This window comes from Chiloscyllium plagiosum, unplaced genomic scaffold (genome assembly GCF_037043375.1).
Source record: "Chiloscyllium plagiosum isolate Xiang-an unplaced genomic scaffold, Cpla_swu_hap1 HiC_scaffold_24, whole genome shotgun sequence".
In the NCBI taxonomy this organism is placed as follows: Eukaryota; Metazoa; Chordata; class Chondrichthyes; order Orectolobiformes; family Hemiscylliidae; genus Chiloscyllium; species Chiloscyllium plagiosum.
The window spans coordinates 53018873-53042565 of NW_028270162.1; the positions used below are offsets into that span (position 1 = coordinate 53018873).

Below are 23693 nucleotides of genomic sequence, written 5' to 3' on the forward strand. Positions count from 1 at the left end.
ATGAAGTAACTCATATGTTCCAAACAACACGGCATTAGTATTGGGAGAGACAATGTGCTGACGGCACCTCTGAAGGTGTAATGAGGTATCTTACTCCTTAATCTAATGTGAGTCACAAGGGAAATAGGATTCATTCGGCCCTATTTCGTGATACATCGGCCCTGATGAGACTTTTGGATTTTTTTTATCTACCCTGGTTTTAACTGCTTTGCCATGCAAGTGCGTACCTTCACTTTCATTATTCTTTCTTACATTAGTTACATTCAGTGCTGTTCCTTTGTTGAATGCTAAAATCGTCGGACATTGTACCCTATGAGAAATATAAGACGTCTCTTTTTATCTATGCACACATAGATACACACACTCATAATCATCTTCAGTCTTACACACACACACACAATGACAGATACTGTTTTGGAGCATGCGGAACAGCATGTTTCTTCTGACCGTTGGGCACTTTGCACGGTAAAGCTCCGGAAGTCTTAAAGCACTGAAATCAAAACAAATTTGACTCATTTTGACAGAAATGAAAGATGCTGAAATGAATGCTGCCTTTGATGTTCGATCAATTGTTTTATTGAACTGTTAAGTTGGGATAGATTCATAATGCTTCAATACTTAAGACACAATCACATTGTTCCTGTCTCCAGATGTATACATGTAAGCTAATAATCATTGGCATTTCAGTTAACACTGCACGTTTGTAAAAACCAGTTACTTTTACATCCGGAAGTTTCCCCCGCGATGAGCATTTTTTCAATTAACCGGAATACAAATAATTTCTACCGTATTGTTACATGGGAGGTATGAACAGGAATAAACAAGCTTTCTCAATTGAGACAAGTGGAGCTTCCGAAATCACATACAGCTCGATCTCGAGATACTTGTTTGAAACGGAGTTGCTTGAGTCTCATGTTTAACCCCACAGGAGTAACGCTCGTGTAAGTTCCACTCTGAGGCTGACAGGGTCAGATAGCTGCTCACACTGAATGTATTGTCCGTCTCCTGCTGGACCCGACTGGTCTCTACACCGTTCCCCTTGACACTGCCATCTACCGTCCACTCAATCTCCACAGCGCCCGGGTTAAAACCGCTCACCAAACACACCAGGGTCGCCGTGTTCTTTTCCGTGATTTGAACCGATGAAGGCGGAAGGAGGGATACCGATGGTTCCCGCGGACCTGTTTAAAATAAGTCAGGTTCATGTGAGTTAAGGGACTGCATTTTTAAACAGGAGATTTATTCTAAGATAATACAATTTAAATTATGTCAATCACGGAATGTAATGAATAGTTCACTTAATTTTGCGTGCATTTAAATGTACTATTTAATCCAAGAAGGACTGAATATGAGAGACCGCTTTGTTTCGGTCTGATGAAATCATATTGATCTTTAATGGCAGGCTGGAGTGTGGCAATGGATCTGACTAAATCTAGAGAGAAGATGCGTTTGTTTCATTTTGCAACGGTATTCCTTGAAAAACATAAGGAACATCTTAGTATAGCTGCTGATGACACTTCATGCAGCTGCCATGGCTCTACAATAAGGTACCAAGGTCCTCGCCACGTTTAGAAATACTATTGATAATATGAAAAGTTATCATATGTAAAAGCTGTGTTGATTCGTTAACGTGAAGAAATTGTAATCAGGTTTATTACAAGTGGTTCGATCAATTATTGCTAACGTAAAATAGTTGATCAACAGCTAACTCTCATCTCGTCTTGATAGTCAATAACATTTCCATCACACTATAACTCCGCTATCGATATTTGGTGGTTATCATTGCCCGGAAACAAAACTATTCCAGCCATGTACTTAGGATGGCTACATGAGCAGGGCAGTGGAAGAATAACGCAATTCCTGATTCCCCAAAACTGATCGGTCATTTAAATGCAGTTTCCACCACACTCTCCACAGTCGGCATTACCCCATACAAAGCAGTCCATTTGACTGGAATCCTGCCCACCCCATTAAACATGTGCAAGATGCACTGCAGCAACTCAACAAGGCTCTGACAAAAAATATCTTCCAAATTCTAAAACTCTATTAACTGGAAGGATATGGAAAGCAGGCGTATGGGGATAGCACCACCTGCAAGTTTTCCAAAACACATCCCACCCTGTACTGTAACTATATTGCCGCTACTTCACTGTAGCTGTTTTTAACACCAGGCATGCCCTCCCTTTTACACCAGCTCTACCCCCTCCACAGCGTACATGTCATCAGAAAAGTGTAAATAGGCTACCCTGTATAAACATTAGCAGTTGTTTTACTCTGTCACCAAGTCCAAAATCTCACCAATGCGCTCTCGTGCTGCTTGAATGGGAGATTTGCTGGATCTCATCGAGTAAGGATTACCTCGCAGAGATACTGTGAGAAGCCATGTCTATTATTTCAGTCAATTAAATATTCCCAATTACATTAATGCTGCATAGATTTTGTTTCGGATTCGGCCTTCTCTGATCACTGACATCGAAATCACCAGCCGCTGAGATCAGAAACAATCAGGGGAAAGAACAGGAAATCTCTATCGGTAGTGCACATTCTCATTGGAATATTTGACGGTGTCACGAATCCAAGTACAATATAACGAGGAGATCGTGCATCTGACCTCATGCTCATTTTCAGTTTAACAAGACTGTACTAATTCCGAGTTTCACCAGGTTTGTTGATTGCACTTAAGGCCAGTGAATGCGCCGCTAATTTCATTGCAATTCGCATACGCTTCTTCAGAGAAGCAGTCATGTCTTATTTGTTGGTCGCTTTGAGAATTCAGTTTTCCATTTGGTCCGCCAATTAGACAATACGCTACAAACGTCGAGAGTGTGGCGCTGGAAAAGCAAAGCCGCTCAGGCAGCATCCGAGGAGAAGGAGAATCGACGTTTGGGGCACACCCTTCATTTAGGAATGATGAGGGGCTTACACCCGAAACGTCGATTCTCCAGCTGGCCTCATTCCTAATGAAGGTCTTTTGCAGAACCACACTCTCGACTCCTATCTACAGCATTGGCAGTCCACGCTTTCGAATTGAACTTCCGTTATAAATCGAAGTCGCTAGATTCATTACAACAGTAGTTGCCGTTAAGAAAGTTAAGGGAACCGAGAACGCAAAAAGCTGAGAACTAATGTTACCTCTTCTCAACCGCTATCTCTACAGATGCTGCGAGATCTGCTGACGTTCTCCAGCAATTTCTGTTTTTGTTTCAGATTTCCAGATTCCGCAGCTCATTGTCTTACTTGAAGCTAAAGTTACGACCAATTTTTGACTTTCCATTGCCCTTTGTGTTTTGAAGAGGGAATTTATATGGGGTTACCTTTCTCGCTTCGTCGATCAATTCAATCAGCTGGCGTTGGGACACCATCATTTACTTATGGAAATCGTTACTATATCTTTTAGTTAAGTATTAAAGTAAAGGTCCATTCCTTGTGTACGCCGAGGAGAATCGCGGAACAGAAAAATAGTGCCCTAAATATTTCACTAAAAATAACAAAGGATTCTGGGGATCTGAGACGAAAACAGAAATTCCTGGAGAAACTTAGTAGGTCCGGCACCATCTTTGGAGAGAAAGCAGAGTTAATGTTTGCAGTGCAGCTCTAATGAAGAGTCACCGGACTGGAAACGTCAACTCTGCTTTCTCCCCTCACACGCTACTAGACCTGCTGGAAGTTTCTCCAGCAATTTCTTTTTTTTTTGTTTCTTAAACATTCTCCCGTCCACTGGCACAGAGACGATGGCGCCAATTGTTCTTCAGGCCGCTGTAAAGCCGCTCAGCACAGAACAAACACTCAGCAGAATGCCTTATAAACCTGCAAGATTCAGTTCTTAACCAGTCAATGGGCAGCTCCAGATAATTTAGAATGAATTTATATTCTATTGTGAACAGAATGTTACAACTGTAGCAGATTAAAATGTAGACATTCATAGTATTTTGCTCTTAAACGGAATCCAATTTTGAACTCTACAGGAAAAGGGGTTTTACTCACTGCCCACACTCAGCTTGGTGCCTGTGCCGAAGAAGTAGATGTTGTTCTTCCATAAGGCACAGTAATAGTCCGCGGCGTCTCCCGATTCAACTCTGCTGATACTTAACGTTCCTGTGTTGCCGGAGACAGAGCCCGAAAACCGGTCTGGAACACCTGAGGCTCTGTTCGTGCTGCTACCAGCGTAGTGATAAAGCAGATACCGAGGTGCATTTCCAGATTTCTGCTGATACCAATAAATGTTGCTGCTCCCTAAGGAGGCACCCGACAAAGTACAACTAATCTGGACGGTCCCTCCGAGGGATATCGATTTTGAAAGCGGTTGGTTTACCGTAATCTCTGCGCTCGAAACTGGAGGAAGAAAGGCATCAAAAATATTACTGCTGTGTACTTTGATCAATTATTGAAACGATTGAATATATACGCACTTGTAAGATCACACCAAACAATCTGCACAAAATGGATTTCACAGTAAATCTAAATGTGAGAACACCCACCTGCAACGCAGAAATAGAGTACAACAATAACACGTGCCCAGTCAGACATGGTGAAAAGTTTAACCAGGCTGAGATGCATTGAGAGCTGTTTAAGCAGATGGATTCAGTACCTGAAAGGTTCACTCTTTTAATAAGACCTGACACCGAGAAGGTGTTGCCCTCTGCTGTTATGCAAATTATTATTTTCATCTCAACCAATCAGCCTCTGAAATCCAAAGACAATCTCAAAATCCCTTCAGTTTCAAAGAATGTAAAACGATATCTCTGTTATTTTTCTCCACAGGTGTTGGTCAGACCTGCTTGCTTCTCTAGCACTGTCTGTTTTTGATTATGACTTCCAGCATCCGCAGCATTCTGTGTTTATATAAAACATGCCATTTACCTTCTGAAGCGTGCATCGCCTTTTTGACACATCTACCCAACACCCAAATGTCGCAGCGTTCCGGGTAAAGTGATGGGGTCCAGTCCGCCCAGCGTTGGCTCCGACTGCCTAAACAGTACAATTGGTCACTGGGAAGGACAGATAACTCAAACACAGATACTTGCTGAACTACTATCGCCAGAATTTTCAGTATATTCTCTGAATTTCAACATCCTCTGCATTTTGCGTTTTCTAACACCTTACTTGCAGTTACTTGCATTGGAGAAACTTTGTAATTGTGTTTAGGTTTCACAGATTGATTGGTTGAGTTGAAAACATCCATGAATGTTAATTTTAACACTGAGATCATTAAATGTTGTTCATCAAATGCATTAAGGGACACAGGCCAAAGTCAGGAATACCACAGGCCCACAGATCAACCATATCTCATTAAATTGCGGAACAGAGTCGAGGGCCTGAATGGTCTACTCCTGTCACTATGTTCCATACTTTCTCCATTGGTCTGTCATGTCACCAAGACAGGCTGTGAAAATAAATCAGACGAATAGGTTTTGAAGAACTGGCGCCAAATTCCAATAAAGCTGGAAAGCCCAGATGCGGGCGTTTTGTGCAACTCGCGCGATTTCCACTGCAGGTTGAATTATTAGTGAAATCCCAATAATGTCTCACACAGCAAGGATGGTGAGAACGAACCGTTGGTGAGAACGATTGGCGAGTTAATAGGCGAAAGGTCAGTAACGCAGCAGATGGAGGATTCATGGTCCGTGGATCCAAAAGGAGCCTGTGAATGAGTATGCAATTACATTCACATCGTTACTAACTCTGCTGTCGCTTCTTCACCAACGCGATGATCACTGGTGTCCCCCTCTTGCTGAGTTTAACATCTGTTATCGCAAAAGATTGAAGGTTTCTTAAGTTGGGGATAAAGCTTTATTTAACTTCACTTTGCAAGTTTGACCAAAGAAACCTGAAACTTTTCTTCAGTTACTGATGAAATAACGCACCAGGAAGAGGTTGCCTCTTTCTTTCCACAGGAAACTGCAAGGCCTGTCGAATGTTTTCATTCCCAAGGTTAAATTAGTTGAACCTAAGATTCAAGTACTTTGCAATCTTATCTCTTCATGTTTGATTCAAGGTATATTGTTGTAAATAGTTGTAAAAATGCATAAAGCCACTTCCTTCTGAAAGAAAATAATGTAACAAGAACAATGTGCTTTTTACCCAGTTTTGAGAAACAATGTGAAATTTCAGAAAACAGCATGTTTTAAGTCATTTGTATTTATTGGAAGGATTTTCATATGATAACACATTTTCTGAGATTTCAAATTGTGATTTATACGGGATGTTCATTAGCTAAACTACTACGTCAAAACTTGAGCTTTGATTTCTTTGCCTCCAAGAGTAGCGTCACTTAATCTTCGGTCAAGTGCTCACAGCAGGGCGATCTTATACCTCTGTTGGTTCTTCATTTATCATCAAGATCTGATGCTATAACCCAGGTAAAGCTGGTGCAGCACATTACAACGAGCTTAGCCCCGCGCTCAAGGGGATGCTTGAGGACATTCTCAAAATTGCCCAAACACCTGAGGCGGTTTTTCACGACCCTAGCGAACCTTGCAACAGTCGGCTTGATGAATACATGGGCCTGATATAGTATTAAATTCTTTTGTTTCGTTTTCTTGGTTCCAAAAAATCCAGCAGGGCCTAAAGTTTCTCGTTAATTTTGCAGCCCTTCTCTCGGCGGCCCTCCCTAAATATGCTGTGGAAACCTGGGGTGGACAAAGCTAAAACATACACAACGCCAGGCTATATCCAACAGGTTTATTTGGAAGCACGAGCTTTCGGAGTGTTGCTACCTGATGAATAAGCAGCGCTCGGAAAACTAGTGCTACCAAACAAACTTGTTGGACTATAACCTGGTGTTGCGTGAATTTTAACTTTGTCCTTCCTGAATATGCGTGATTGCAAATAAATTGTTTTGGCCTGATTCAACGCTGGGACTTCAGTGATTTCTACAACGCATCAATGGTGTTATTCGATTGAAAATAATAACATATCCACTTTTGCTGATAATATAAATCCAAACGTGAAGGCAGAAAGCTTGGAGACAGAGGGCACAAACAGGCTGAAAATACATAAAGAGCGGTTGACTGAATCTTAATAAGCTCAATGTGGACAAATATGAAGCAGCCACTTGTCAAAATAAAGTACAAAGCAGAATATTTATAACCTATATGAAAAGCCGAAATATTAATGCTGATTGCAACATTCTGATTAAAGACGGCCTGCGATCAGTTTCCAGCCCCAAAGCATTTAACTCTTTTTGGAACAAATTAAGCTTTCCCAAAGCATCTGTTACTTTCTGCAAGTAGGTTATCACTGTCTCATTCGTAAAACGTGTGCACCTGCGGCTCTAACTTCTTGACATGACCTATGTGTTGGTGAATAACGTGAAACGTGTACTTCCAAATTTGCAGGGGTATCACTGTCTGTTATTGAGAGCAGCGACGAACCCTCTTCTACTGAACCCATGACATGAGCTTCACGGACACCTTGCTCAGGGTGATGGAGTAATGGAGATAGAGGGGCAGGATTTCAATCATCACAGACTCTCCCTTTTTCGAGCTGCACGTTTCAGGTGAACACAAGTGTTACCGCACAACCATCACATATAGAGTGCGCCCCCTGCTGCTCCCTTTCATGATGTCTCGTTTCCTCCTTCAAAACAGTTCTATATTACGTTTGTGGAAAACCCACGGTTCTGTTGCAGGAATAACATTCAATTGTAGACACTAAGCAGCTGCCACTGCTGAGTTACTGCCGTCACCAATTGATAACCCCATTGATCCTGTGGATTGCTCAGAGAATTGCATTTATAATTATTAGATATAACTAATTTTCTTGTTGATACCTAATTCCCTCTATCAGCTCGTGACATCCTCCTTGTACATAGAGCCATACATCACGGAAACAGACCTTTCGGCTGAAAATGTCCATGCCGAATGTAATTCCAAACTAAACTCGTCCCACTTGACTACGATTGGCTCATATACCACAAAACATTTCCTATTTATTTGCGTATCCAAATGTCTTTTACATTTTGGAATTGTAGCCAAATACACCATGTCTTCTGGAAGTTCATTCTACACTTGAACGACACTCTTGTGTAAAACAGCTATCCCGAGTGTCTTTTTTGAATCTTTATTTCCTCAACTTCGACATATGCCTCCTAGTCTTGAAATTCCCGACTATTGGGCCAATATACACCTGCCATTCACCTTTTCTATGCCCCTCATGATTTTATAAACCTCTATAAGGTCACCCCTCAACCTCCTACACACCAATGAGAAACTTCCCAGCGTATCCAGCCTCTTCCTGGAACTTAAACTCTCCATCCCTGACAAAATTCTGGTAAATCTCTTCTTAACCCTCTCCAGTTTAATGATAGCATACTTATAACAGGGCGATCAGAACTGTAGACAGTACGCCAGAAACGGCCTCACAATGTACTGCAAATCTCAACATGATGTCTCAACTCCCATACTCAAAGCTCTGAAGAATGAAGGAAAACGTTCGAAACGCATTCTTAACCACCTTGTCTGCATGTGATGCACACTTCAACCAATGATTCCCTAGCCCATCTATCCTACAACAATACCCAAGGTCCTACTTTTACTTGTATAAGTCCTGTCTTTGTTTTACCAAAATACAATGCCTCACATTTATCCAAATTAAAAATCATCTGCAAACTCCTGAGCTCATTGGCCCAATTCGTCAAGGTTTCTTTGTAATCATAGATAACCTTTCTTGTCCACTATACTGTTAATGTTCATGTCATCCACAAACTTACTAATCATGCCTTTTATGTCCTGATTTAATTCATTCATATAAGTGACCAACAAAAGTGGATCCAGGACTGAACCCTGCAGAACACCGTTTGTAACAGGCCTCCAGTTCAAAAAACAACCCTGCACTCTCACTCTCTGTCTCCTACTGTAAAGGCAATTTTGTATCCAATTGGCAAGCTCACCCTGAATCCCATGTGATCTGATTTAATTAATTAGTCTACGCTGCAGAGCCTTGTCGAAGGCTTTGAAAATTTCAAGTAAATATCTTAACATAAGATGGAGCACTAGTTGGTAATCTTCAAAATCGCTGCCTCTCCCTGTCAGGTCTGGTAATTCAAGAATGCTTTCCATGCCCCCCACCCGGATGGGACTTCATTCTAAGACGTGGGAATACCGTGGCAATCCGATCGAATTGTGGGGGTGAGGGGGGGTGGGGGGGGGGGGGTGGTGGAGGGGGGTGATGGCTGTGGTCTCAGTATCTCTGCATTGGGAATTCGCACCCAGATCTGTGTGAATGCACTCAAGCAAAGAGCATGCTGTTGGTTAAAGCTCTGCTGTTTGTTTTCCGCTCAGACAATAATAGAAACCCTGTGGGACTATCTGCAGTAAACCTTCAGGTGAAATCACTATTCCGATTAGAGGTGAAGTGATCTGAAACCAGGTTGGTGTTCCCGGATTTGGACGAATGAGCCGCTCAATTCGTCAATGAAATTCAATGGCCATAAATCCCATTTCAGCCCTCCATAAGCCCCAGCCAATCGGAATCTTTTTGGTGTTTCGTTTCCGTTTCCAAAAGATCTGAACGCAATTGGACAGCGCTGGGTTTTGAGAATGGGGTAGGGGCAGTTGTTGCGACTCGGGTACAGTGTTGCTGGAAAAGCACAGCAGGTCAGGCAGCATCCGAAGAGCAGAAATATCGACGTTTCGGGCGGAGCCCTTCATCAGGAATGAGGCTGAGAGCCCTGGCTGTGGAGAGGTAAATGGGAGGGGGTGTGGCTGGGGGGAAGGTAGCTAGGAGGTGGACGGAGGTGGGAGTGATGGTGATAGTCGGGCAGGTCATGAGGGCTGTGCTGAGCTGGAAGGTTGGAACTGGGGTAAGGTGGGGTGAGGGGAAATGAGGAAATTGGTGAAGTCCACATTGATGCCCTGGAGTTGAAGGGTCCCGAGGCGGAATATAAGGCATTCTTCCTCCAGGCTTGGGTGAGAGTGGCGATGAAGGAGGCGCAGGACCTGCGTGTCCTCGGCACCGTGGGAGGGGGAGTTGAAATGTTCGGCCACAGGGTGATGGGGTTGATTGATGTGGGTGTCCCGGTGATGTTTTCTAAAGCGCTCTGCGCGAAGGTGTCCAGTCACCCAGTGTAGAGGAGACTGCATCGAGAGCAACGGATACAATAAATGACATGTCTGAAAGTGCAACTGAAATTGTCCCACCTGTTAATCTTCCTTCCCACCTATCCGCTCCACCCTCCCCTCCGACCCATCACCTTTACCCCCACCACCATCCACCAATTGCACACTCAGCTACCTTCGCCACAGCCCCAACCCTCTTCCATTTATCTCTCCATTCCCGAGGCTCTCAGCCTCATTCCTGATGGCGGGCTCCGGCCCGAAACGTCGATTTTCCTGCTCTTTGCATGCTTCCTGACCTGCAGTGCTTTTCCAGTAACACACTCCAACTCTGATCTCCAGCATCTGCAGACCTCAATGTCTCCCTGCTAGTCTGGATGACCATTTACCGAACTGTTCTGTTTTAAACACCTGGATTCACTTCCGAGTTTCTAACGAAAAGCCAGCATAAACCACAAACTTCACCCTGTCACCCTCAAAAGACCATCTGACAACCATGCTGTCCGGGCCGAGTGCTTGGTCTGCCCAGTGGAAAGCTACAGCTCAAAGAGCATTCAACAGATATTCTGCGCCATTGACCCTCCAGAGAAAAAAAGAATGAAGATTAAAATCTTGATGACTGCACATCTTGCTTTTTACTGCATTTCATAGGATAATTCCTGCTATTAAATCAAAAACAAATTGAATGATTCCCTCTGCTGGGTGGATTTTACAGATAACAATTAATAACAAGGCGAGCATTAGGTTTAAGACAGATCAATTTTGTTAAACGAGGTACCATCCACACGGACGTTTAAACTGTCAACTTTTAAGTATGGAGTCATAGAATCATACAGTACAGAAGATACCAACTGAGCCATCGACTCTCTGCACCTCATTTGGAGTGTGAAGAAAACAAAATTCATATGCAAACCCTGTCAAAATGCCATAGTCATTCAGAGGATCTAATGGAGCACATTGGCTCAACCATTTAAAATAAGAAAAAGATTCACATTGCCTGAATAGATTACGTATAGATTAAGTGGCAGATCAAATGAATTACTAGGAATGTGCTTTCCTGGGACAGGTGAAAGCAATGACTGCAGATTCTGGAAACCAGATTCTGGATTAGTGCTGCTGAAGAGCACAGCAGTTCAGGCAGCATCCGAGGAGCAGTAAAATCGACGTTTCGGGCAAAAGCCCTTCATCAGGAATACAGGCAGAGAGCCTGAAGGGTGGAGAGATAAGTGAGAGGAGGGTGGGGGTGAGGAGAAAGTGGCATAGAGTACAATAGGTGAGTGGGGGAGGGGATGAAGGTGATAGGTCGGGGGGAGGGGGGGTGGAGTGGATAGGTGGAAAAGAAGATAGACAGGTCATAGTCATAGAGTCATAGAGATGTACAGCATGGAAACAGACCCTTCGATCCAACCCGTCCAAGCTGACCAAATATCCCAACCCAATCTAGTCCCACCTGCCAGCACCTGGCCCATATCCCTCCAACCAAACCTATTCATATACCCATCCAAATGCCTCTTAAATGCTGCAATTGTACCAGAGTCCATCACATCCTCTGGTAGCTCATTCCATACACGTACCACCCTTTGCGTGAAAAGGTTGCCCCATAGGTCTCTTTTATATCTTTCCCCTCTCACCCTAAACCTATGCCCTCTAGTTCTGGACTCCCCGACCCCAGGGAAAAGAATTTGCCTATGTATCCTATCCATGCCCCTCATAATTTTGTAAACCTCTATAAGGTCACCCCTCAGCCTCCGACGCTCCAGGGAAAACAGCCCCAGCCTGTTCAGCCTCTCCCTGTAGCTCAGGTCCTCCAACTCTGGCAACATCCTTGTAAATTTTTTCTGAACCCTTTCAAGTTTCACAAGTCAGGACAAGTCATGGGGACAGTGCTGAGCTGGAAGTTTGGAACTGGGGTGAGGTGGGGGAAGGGGAAATGAGGAGATTCAGGGCAGAGGAAATGACCTGGGAGTTGCAGTGGGAGAGGGACTCCCTGAGATTCTTGTAGAGAGAGGAGGAAAACTTCTTCAAGGCAGGCATCCTTGCAAGAGGATTTGCAGTAGGGTTAAAATTAACTAGGTAAAAACAATGACTGCAGATGCTGGAACAGTTTAAAAATTTACAAGTAAATGACAAACTTTGTTTCGGACGTGCGTCAGGAAAGAGTGAGGGTAGTTAAATGCAATTTTTATGTGCTCAATTTTATACTTGCTTGATGGTGAAATACATTTAACAAAGTTAAAAGTTCCACAACACCAGGTTACAGTCCAACAGGTTTATTTGGAAGCACTAGCTTTCGGAGTGCGGCTCCTTTATCAGGTGATTGAAGGAGCAACACTCAAAAAGTTGGTGCTTCCAAATAAACCTGTTGGACGATAACATGACGTTGTGTGATTTTTAACTTTGTGCACCTCAGTTCAACACCAGCGACTTTAAATCATGACTACATTTAACAATAATGTTTTATCATTTCAAGGATGTAGGCATGTAAGGACCCACATATTTTTTTTCCTGTTTGCTCTATATAACGGAATTGAAGTCAGTCTCCGTTTTGCAACTGACTAACAAATAAGTGCTTTGCAACCTGAAGTATCAAGTGTTTTTGTTTTGGCAGTACAATGTTGTTCTTGATGCAGCGAGATTCTTACCTGACTGAGACCCTGCAACACCAGAGGTTTTGATATAAAGTATAACTACCTGATCACAATGCTTGGATTGGTCAAGCTGCAGTTTGCTCCAGATTGGTTGGACCAGCGCAGCATAAACCATCCAGAGTGAAGAAGCAGAAAACAGAATGGACAATAAAAGAAAGTAAACGAAACAATTCTAACATTAAGAAAAATCTACATGCAACTGATCAAATTGAACACAACCTCCGTACAGGCAACAGTTTGGCATCATTGCTACAATCAAAAGATCTGTGACAGAGAACTTAGCACACTCTTGTTACGTGAAGTTTTGATGTTCAGAATTTTGTTTTCCCTGACTATGTATTTTCACACATAAAGTTTGCGTCAAGCCACGGTCTTTTGTCTGCCTTATTTGTGAATATGTCTGTACGTGAGCCTGTGTTTAGGGATTTAAATTGATATAATTAAATTATTCTTGTTCTGACATCTATTAAACAATAAGTGTTTGCCAATAAACAATGTTTCTGCTGTGCAAGTAAGATGTGAAATGTATTGTCATGAATAATACTCAGTAAGCAAATTGCTTGATTTCATGGTTTGAAGGGTTGAAATTAGGATTAATCCTAACCCAATCCTTTCTCTCAGGTTTTGAAATAGTGAAGCTCGATTATCGGCATTTGATTAATTTTAGTCCCAACTGGATCATGGCAAGCGGAACTGTGTACAGTATTCTAAGCACGGCTTTACCGATGATTTTTAAAATGGCAAAAGTATCCCATTATATCTTGACCAATATTTTTCCACTAATTTATAGTAAATTCTCGTTTGCGCTCACGGACAAAAAGTGATATTGAAATCGAATCCATTTATTGTCGAATAGATGGCTGTTCATTCTCTGCACTTCTTTTATTCGTTAGTAACTAATAGCCCGTTTTTCGATTGTTTATCCGATTTTAAATTTACCAATGTGCATTTCATCTGCATTCAAATCATGCATTGGATTGCTCTGTTTGGCTTTGGAATTTGATATTTGGCGATTACTTGCAATGTTATAATATTTTCTTAATTCCGTGCTCCAAATCACAAAGATATTAAATAAAGCTTGTCCTCAACAGAAGGTCGTTGGGCACCTGAAGGGATTTGGTGAGTTCATTTGGCTGGTAAGTGGTTTGCCATGCAACCTGGCATTAATAGCACTGTTTCAATTCCCACATCGACTGCGACTACCATGAAGCTCCCTCCTTCACTCCTTCTAGCGCCTTGCTTAGGGTGTGGTAATCTTTAGGTTAAACAATGATCGAACGTCTCCCTTGAAAGCTCTCCAAGAACACCATTTTCAAGAGTGTGAACCCCGATTCCTTTGCCATGTGAAGCATTTTGCGAGCATTAACAATCTATGTTTTGCAATGAAAAAATCTTTATTCTATAAACTGCACTGAATATAGTCAGAGTCTACTCAAGGAGCGAGTCTAGTGAACGTTTGATCGGCCCTCTCTGGAGCAAACATGTGCTTCTTTAAGTGAGGAGGCACAGTATGCCCACAGTTCTCCAGCTGTGGCATCAATAGTGTCTTTGATAAGTGTGGCAAAAATTCTTTGGTCTAAAACTCAAATCCCTTGCCAATAAATGTTAACATACCACTTGCCTTACCTACTGCCCGTTGTGCCTGCAAGTTAACTTACTGTCATTCATTTATAAAGACACTCACGGCTCTCTGAATAGGAAAAGTTCTCTGGTCTAAAATTCAAATAAATGTTAACATCACATTTAGTCACAGTAGTTCTCTCACTCATGTCCTTGCCCAAGCATCAAAGTTGAAAATGTGTTGCTGGAAAAACGCAGCAGGTCAGGCAGCATCCAAGGAGCAGGAGAATCGACGTTTCGGGCATGAGCCCTTCTTCAGGAAAGTATGCCAAGCAGGCTAAGATAAAAGGTAGGGAGGAGGGACTTGGGGGAGGGACGTTGAAAATGCGATAGGTGGAAGGAGGTTAAGGTGAGGGTGATAAGGTGAGGGAGATAGGCTGGAGTGGGGGTGGGGGCGGAGAGGTCAGGAAGAAGATTGCAGGTTAGGAATTCGAGGGTTGGGACTGAGACAAGGTGGGGGGAGGAGAAATGAGGAAACTGGGGAAATCTGAGTTCATCCTTTGTGTTTGGAGGGTTCCTAGGCAGAAGATGAGGCGCTCTTCCTCCAGCCGTCGTGTTGCTATGGTCTGGCGATGGAGGAGTCCAAGGACCTGCATGTCCTTGGTGGAGTGGGAGGGGGAGTTGAAGTGTTGAGCCACGGGGTGGTTGGGTTGGTTGGTCCAGGTATCCCAGAGGTTTTCTCTGAAACATTCCGCAAGTAGGCGGCCTGTCTCCCCAATATAGAGGAGGCCACATCGGGTGCAGCGGATGCAGTAAATGATGAGTGTGGAGGTGCAGGTGAATTTGTGGTAGATATGGAAGGATCCCTTGGGGCCTTGGAGGGAAGTAAGGGGGCAGGTGTGGGCGCAAGTTTTGCATTTCTTGCGGTTGCAGGGGAAGGTGCCTGGAGTGGAGATTGGGTTGGTGGGGGGTGTGGAGGGAGTCACGGAGGGAGTGGTCTTTTTGGAACGCTGATAGGGGAGGGGAGGGAAATATATCCCTGGTGGTAGGGTAGTTTGGAGGTGGCAGAAATGATGATGGATGATACGATGTATATGGAAGTTGGTGGGTTGGTGGTGAGGACCAGTAGGGTTCTGCCCTGGTGGCGATTGGAGGGGCGGGGCTCAAGGGCGGAGGAGCGGGAAGTGGAGGAGATGCAGTGGAGAGCATCGTTGATTACGTCTGGGGGGAAATTGTGGTCTTTGAAGAAGGAGGCCATCTGGGTTGTTCAGTATTGGAACTGGTCCTCCTGGGAGCAGATGCGGTGGAGACAAAGGAATTGGGAATATGGAATGGCGTTTTTACAGGGGGCAGGGTGGGAGGAGGTGTAGTCTAGGTAGTGTCCATCATCCCGACATTCTTGTGCTCCTAATAACATTATTACTGGATAGGTTCACAGGCCTGGAATTCCTTATTTCTTTCTTCTACCTTTCTCATATGGGATGGCGTTTTTACAGAGGGCAGGGTGGGAGGAGGTTTATCGCAGCTGTCCTGCAACAAGGATTCCACAATGCACACAATACCCTAGCTGTAATCTAGCAAAATGTTCTAAACAGAGCCAGTGTTATCTTGCTGCTCTTGAACTCAATGCCTTCACTAACAAAGGCAAGTATTCCATCTGCCTTCTTAACCACTTTATTCACTTTTCCTGGCACCGTAAGGGACTGGCATGCATGCACATCAATGCCTTCTGACCCTTAGTGCTTACAAATATCGTACCTTTCATTAAACTGGAGGAAGGGAAGGAGCGGATAAATGAATTATTCAATCAATTTCGTCCTTCCTCTATGGAGGCCAGAAGAGTGGTGCTTGGATTCTTTTCTTTTATATCACCCTGTTGATAGCCATAATTTCTGAAAGCACCATCTGTTTCATGAATGTCCTTCAAAGAAGAAAAACTGCCATCTTTACCTGCTCTGGCCTACATGTGACTCCAGACCCACAGCAATGTGCTTGCTGTTCAATTTCCCTCTGAAATTGTTTAGTAAGCCATTCAATAGTACTAATCTCTGCATAGTCTCAAAGAAGAAATGAAACCGTGTGGATCACCTGGATTCAACCGAGGCACTGGAAAAGACAATGGCAGAAACAGCCCTGTTGACCCTGCAATGGTTTCCTTATCTGACATCTGCTGGCCAGATAAACTCCCCCAAAATTTGGAGAGTTGTCTCACAGAATGGTTACGCAACAGCCTGCCATTGCCATATTCATTTACATGCAACTTCCCAGACACCACCATCATCATCCCTGGATATGTCCTGTCGCATCAGCAGGACAGACCGGCAGAGCTGGCAGCACAGTGGTATGCATTTGGGAGGGAGCTGCCCTGGGAGGCCTCTACATTGACTCTGCACCCCGTGGATGCTCATGGCTTCAAGTTAGACATGGGTAAAGGAACCTCCTGCTGATTACAATGTCCCATCTTTCCTCAGCTGATGAATCGGTACTTCTCAAAGTTGAAGAATATTTAGAAGTAGCACTGAAGATGACAAAGGCATGACATGTACTGTGGGTGTGGCATACCTATGTCAACCACCAACTGTGGCTCTACATATCGAGTTGGTCAGGTCCAAAAGGATGTAGATGCCAGATGGGTCTGTCGCAGGTGGTGAGGGGTCCAATAAGAAGGAAAATATATTTGACTCATCCTTACCAATCTGACAGCTGTGGAGACTGAGACAACCTCATCGTGTTGTGTGGCACTATCGCTGTGTTAAATGAACCAGACTTCAGGCAGGTGTAGCGACTCAGCACTGGGCATCCATGGAGTTCTGTGGGCAGCAGAACTGTACTCCAGCACAATCTGTAACCTCATGTCCCGGCGTAGCTCCCATTCATCCAGTACAATCAAGCCAGGTGATTAACTCTCGTTCAATCGAGAATGCAGGAGGGCATGCCAGGAGCAGGACCAGGCATAACTGAAGATGATGTGCCAATCTGGTGAAGCCAGCAACAGGACTATTTACACGCCAAACAGCATAAGCAGTAAGTGATAGACAGAGCTAACCAACAGATCAGATCTAAGTTCTCCCACATCCAGTCGAGAATGATGGTACACGATTAAACAACTCACTGGAGCAGGAGGAGCGTCCACAAATATCCCCGTTCTCAATGATGGAAGAGCCCAGCATAGAAGTGTGAAAGATAGGGCTGAAGACTTTGCACCAATCTTCAAACAGAGTGGATGATCCACCTGCTTCAGTGGTCCCCAAGCATAGCAGGTACCAGTCTTCAGCCAATTCGAATCACTCCATGTGATATCAATAAACCTTTGGAAACACTGGATACTGCAAAAGCCACGGGCAAAAGCCGAAATAATATTCTGGCACTAGTACTGAAGATTCATGTTCCAGAGCTTGCCACATCCCTATCGAAGCTTTTCTAATAGAATCACAGCACTGACTTACACCCGACAATGCAGAAAATTGCCCAAGTGTGTCTTGTATATAAAATGCAGGACAGATCTAACCCAGCCACGTACGCCCTCTCAGTCTATTCTCAATCATCAGTAAAGTGATGGAAGATGTCACCACGGTGCTTTCAGTGATGCCCACTTTAGCTTCTGCCACGGCCATTCAGCTTCTGACCTCATTACAGCCTAAGTTCAAATATGAACAGAAGAGCTGAATTGCAGAGGTGAAGTGAGAGTGACAGCCCTTGACGTCGAGACTTTCAAACGAGTGTGGCATAAAATTATCCCAATTTAATGATGCTGTTCCAATAACTTGCAAGAATCCACAAAAGACATCTCTTGGCACAAAAGGTAAAATGAAATATAGAGTATGATAGGAGAGATGTCAGAGAGAGAGTACCAGTCTGGAACTGATTCTTAGAGTCCAGCAGTTTTTTTCACACTGCTGTTAAAAAGTCAAAACAGGCCAGAGTTAGCCGAGCTGCGAGACCTGGCCCCTCCCGTTTCATTGCACAAGGTTTTTTAAACTTGAAAACCCTCTGTCCGAGGCAGTATCTGTTAGCTATAATCAAATTGACCCTGAAACCATTCAACCACAGACATTTCCGAGTCTGTTCTCTTTAATAACCTCTCTAAAAAAGAAAACTAAGCTCAGCATACTCTTGTTATAGGAGCAGCATCGTCACACAGTCAATTCTCTTCAATATCGATTGCACTGGCCTGACTTATAGCCACTGCTGCAAATGTGTTGCTGGAAAAGCGCAGCAGGTCAGGCAGCATCCAGGGAACAGGAGAATCGACGTTTCGGGCACAAGCCCTTCTTCAGGAATTGGGTTCCTGAAGAAGGGCTTGTGCCCGAAACGTCGATTCTCCTGTTCCCTGGATGCTGCCTGACCTGCTGCGCTTTTCCAGCAACACATTTGCAGCTCTGATCTCCAGCATCTGCAGACCTCACTTTCTCCCCTGACTTATAGCCAGTCAGTCCTGCAATATATGAAAGAAATATTTTTTCAGAGGTGAGGCAGCTCTTTAGACTACACATCAGTTTGACAAAAACGAAACCAATTCAGTCGCCTGTTTTCCAAGACAAATATAAACCACCAAGCATTGTCATCTGGGAACACAGCTGAATGCCATCAAACAACTTATCTGTTTAGAGAGGGTATCCTCATTTGAAGACAGCATAGGCAAGAAAATTAACTACAAGCGTTATAAAAGCAAATAGCATATTGAGAAGAACTTAAAAACCAATGTAGAGCAATTAAGTCTAGAATGCAGACAAGCTCAAAGGCAATGATGATATAGTGATGAACACCATTCCGTATTATTCTGAGCCAAAGGGTCCTGCTCGGACATCATACACACGATCTCTGCCACTGTATCCTCAAGATTTGCCCGCCATAGGAACATACCACAAACACTGGAGTCTTGGAACAACAAACATTGCCAACATCGAGGTCAGTTATCTCAGCTCCAGGGCAGCCCTGCAGGAGTTCCTCATAGTAATGTTCTAGGCACAACCATCGTCAGCTGTTTTCTCAATGATCTTCCCCCCATCATAAGGTCGGAAGTGGGCATGCTAGCTGATCACTGCACGACGTTCAGCACCATTCGCAACTTTTCAGATACTGAAGCAGTCCATGTTCAAATGCAACAATGATTTGGAGATGCCGGTGTTGGACTGGGGTGTATAAAGTTAAAACTCACACAACACCAGGTTTAGTCCAACAGGTTTGATTGGAAGCACACTAGCTTTCGGAGCGACGCTCCTTCATCAGGTGATAGTGGAGGGCTCGATCGTAACACAGAATTTATAGCAAAAATTTACAGTGTGATGGAACTGAAATTATACATTGAAAAATTGATTGTCTGTTAAGCCTTTCATCTGTTAGAATACAGTGATAGTTTCACTTCTTTCATGTGTAAATCACAAAGCCTTTTTTTAAAGTTGCATCCTCGGGTTAGCTGTTAACAATGGTGATAGCTAGACAATACGTTGAAGGTGTTAACCCCCTGTGTTCTCTGTCTATGCCATGATGTTTAGATTGATTCTAATCTAAAAAGTGAGATAACAGAGTTTTACATAAATTCATGCAGTTTTTGAGCTCAGATTTCTACATGAATGCATGTAGTTTTTGAGCAAAGTCCAATGTAACTCTACAAGTACAAATTCACCCCACAAAATATATGCGTGTATGTGGGTCTTTGTCCATCTGTGTGTGTGTCTGTGTAGTGCTACGGCAACGGATGAATGGGCACCGCACAACAATCAACAGACAGGAGGGTTCCCCAGTTGGGGAACACTTCAGTGCTCCAGGACATTCAGCCTCGGACCTTTGGGTGACCATCCTCCAAGGTGGACTTCGGGACAGGCAGCAGAGAAAAGTGGCCGAGCAGAGGCTGATAGGTAAGTTTGGTACCCATAGGGAGGGCCTCAACCGGGACCTTGAGTTCATGTCACATTACAGGTGATCACCATTGCACTACACACACACATAGATATTCCTACACACACACTCTCACATACAGACGGACACTGGTACACACAGACGCGCACACAGACACCCATACACACCCTTATAGACACATACACTCCTACATTCACACATGCACCCCCTCACAGACCTAAGACACTCTGCACTCACTACACACGCACACACTTTCTCACATTCACAACCCCCAACCCAAACAGACACACACACACACACGCAGACAGACAAAGACCCACATGCACACATATATTTTGTGGGGTGAATTTGTACTTGCAGAATTACATTGGACTTTGCTCAAAAACTGCATGCATTCATTTAGAACTCTGAGCTCAAAAACTGCATGAATTTATGTAAAACCCTTTTATCTCACTTTTTAGATTAGAATCAATCTAAACATCATTGCATAGACAGAGAACACAGGGGGTTAACACCTTCAACGTATTGTCTAGCTATCACCATTATTAACAGCTAACCCGAGGATGCAACTTTAAAAAAAGGCTTTGTGATTTACACATGAAAGAAGTGAAACTATCACTGTATTCTAACAGATGAAAGGCTTAACAGACAATCAATTTTTCAATGTATAATTTCAGTTCCATCACACTGTAAATTTTTGCTATAAATTCTGTGTTACGATCGAGCCTTCCACTATCACCTGATGAAGGAGCGTCGCTCCGAAAGCTAGTGTGCTTCCAATTAAACCTGTTGGACTATAACCTGGTGTTGTGTGATTTTTAACCAAATGGAACAAGGTCTGCACATATCCTGACTTGGGCTGATAAGTGGCAAGTAATATTCAAGATACAAAAACGCCAGGCAATGACCATTTCCAATAAGAGACGAGTTAGCTTCTGACCCTTGATATTCAATGGTGTTGTCATCACTGAATTCCTCACTATCAACATCCTGGGTGCTACCATTGACAAGAAAGTTAGCTGGACTCACCACATAATTACAGAGTCTACAAGAGCAGGTCAGAGGCTAGGAAAACTGTAGCGATTACTTATCCCCTGACTCTCCAAAACCTGTTTATCAACTACAGTTCACAAGTCAGGAGTGTGACTGAATATTCACCACATGCAGCTCTAACAAGACTAAAGAAGCTTGAAATCGTCCAGAAGATAGCAGCCTGCTTAACTGGCATCCCATTCAAAAGCATTCATTCCCTCCACCACCAAATCTCAATAGCAGCGGTGTGTATTATCCAAAATGTGCACTGTAGAAACCCAACAAAAGTACTTTCACAGCACCTTCCAAACATAAGTCTACTTCCTTTTAAAAAGGGCAAGGGCAGTACATATATGGGAACACCACGACCTGCAAGCTCCTCTCCAAGCTCATCACAATTGTAACTTGGAAAAATATCATCGTTCTTTCACTGTCATCAGATCAAAATCCTGGCATCTACTCGCCACACCACAAACTTTCAAGAGAGCACATAGACCACAATGGTTGATGAATGCAGCTCACCACCTCTCAAGGCAATAAGGGATGGGTAATAAATGCTGGCCAGACAGCTACGCACACGTCCCATGAATGATTTTGTTTAAAAAGCACTCTTCTGTAGATGGGGAAGTACTTGTTCGAAAGGATAGCAAACAGGGATCGCATTTACTTGGAAAATGTTTCCAATTTGATTGCAATTACTCTGAAGCTATATGTGAGTTGTCACTCACAATCCTCAATAGACAGTGGAACTGGGTGATTAGGTCTTGAAAACGTTGTGGAGAAAGGTTGGGCAGATATTTTTTTCTCTTTATGAATAAGCCCTTTACCATAAACAAGAATGCATCAGTAGGACAAGGAGGAGCATGGACAATGTGCTATCCACGACCATCTGACATTGGAAACTGGTGAATTAGATTGCTACAACTAATGAGCATCTACCAAATAATCTGTACAGTATACAAATGGCAGGGGATGTTGCTTTGACAGCAAGACTTTTTTTGAATATCAATTAGTGACAAACTTGCATTCATGAAAATCATTCAAACATAGTAGATCTGGACTGATCGGCTTGATTGTGCATCTGATTCAAATAGTCAATGAAAAGGAAAAGAAAATTACGTCAGTTAAGGGTAGTGCATTAGGACACAACAGAGGTGATTAATATCTTGCATAGGGCTGTCAGTTGCTATTTGATTTCGAATTATAGATCGTAAACAATGTAGGAGCTTTTAAAAATGAAATGTCTGGTTAAGAGCCTAAGGGAAAAAAAGTCCGAACCCACGATGGGATGGTAATGATGGTGTATTCTATGTAAATGAGGGGAACTGCCAGTTTCTGTGATTAACATAAACAGTGTGATCTGTTTGAATTATTATAAGATTCAATGAAACAATCTCGGACTGAGATCTCATATACTTCACCTGAGGGGTGTGGAAGGGTCTTCATTACAATCTTCCATCATAGCCAGACTGTGATGACATTTTGCCAGATTGGGGAGGTCTCTGGAATATAAGGCTGATGAACATATAATGGGGAAAAGCAAGAAGCTAGACAGCCTCTGGGGGAAATTGTTTTGGTGTGTAAGGACAGGCAATGTGCTACAATACATGTAACATTCAAGAAGCATAAAACTACTCAGAACAAAGCAGCCTGCTTGATTAGTCCTACATCTGCAAACATTCACTTCCACTAACATGGGCTCTCAGTAGCACCCGTGTGTGCCATTTACAAAATACTTTAGAGACGTTCACGAGCCTCATTCAACAGCACCTTCCAAACTCACCACTACTAGCTTCAAAAAGGACAAGGGCAACATATGCACAGGAAAACCACCATCTACAAATTCCCTCCACACCCCTCCCCTCTTCCCCCCCTCCCATCCCCCCAAGCCACTCACCATCCCGACTTGGAAATATATTGCCATTCCTTCAGTGATACTGGGTCAAAATTCAAAGTTTGTGCGAAGATTTGTAGCTCGGGTGCTCGTTGTTGTGGTTCTGTTCGCCGAGCTGGAAGTTTTTGTTGCAAACGTTTCGTCCCCTGGCTAGGCGACATTATCAGTGCTTGGGAGCCTCCTGCGAAGCGCTTCTTTGATGTTTCCTCCGGTGTTTATAGTGGTCTGTCCCTGCCGCTTCCGGTTGTCAGTTTCAGCTGTCTGCTGTAGTGGTTGGTATATTGGGTCCAGGTCGATGTGTTTGTTGATGGAGTTTGTGGATGAATGCCATGCCTCTAGGAATTCCCTGGCTGTTCTCTGTCTGGCTTGCCCTATGATAGTAGTGTTATCCCAGTCCTGGGTCAAAATCCTGGAACCTCCTCATCACAGCATTCGTCCACAGTAGTTGAATAACGTTGCCCACATCACATTCTCAAAGGCAATTAGAGTTGGTAATAAAAGCTGGCCTAGATATCAAAACCAAAAATCCCAGATTTCTTTTCCCTTCACATGAAGCAACTCATTTGTCCCAAACAAGGCAGCATTAGTCTTAGGAGAAGGAGGGACAATGTGCAGGCTGCACATCTGAAAGTGTAATGATGTATC

The 23693-nt window shown here is 43.5% G+C and overlaps 1 protein-coding gene across 1 annotated transcript; it reads right to left on the reverse strand.

The window, feature by feature from the left end:
• Window positions 1-553: 553 nt before the first annotated feature.
• Window positions 554-4563, reverse strand: LOC122562822 (immunoglobulin lambda-1 light chain-like). The gene is made up of 3 exons (XM_043716072.2): window positions 4479-4563; window positions 3985-4332; window positions 554-1181 (listed from the first exon to the last, which is right to left on the reverse strand). Exons 1-3 carry the CDS (start codon window positions 4555-4557, stop codon window positions 859-861), a joined length of 750 nt encoding a protein of 249 aa, XP_043572007.2. The 5' UTR covers window positions 4558-4563; the 3' UTR covers window positions 554-858.
• Between the last annotated feature and the right edge of the window lie 19130 nt (window positions 4564-23693).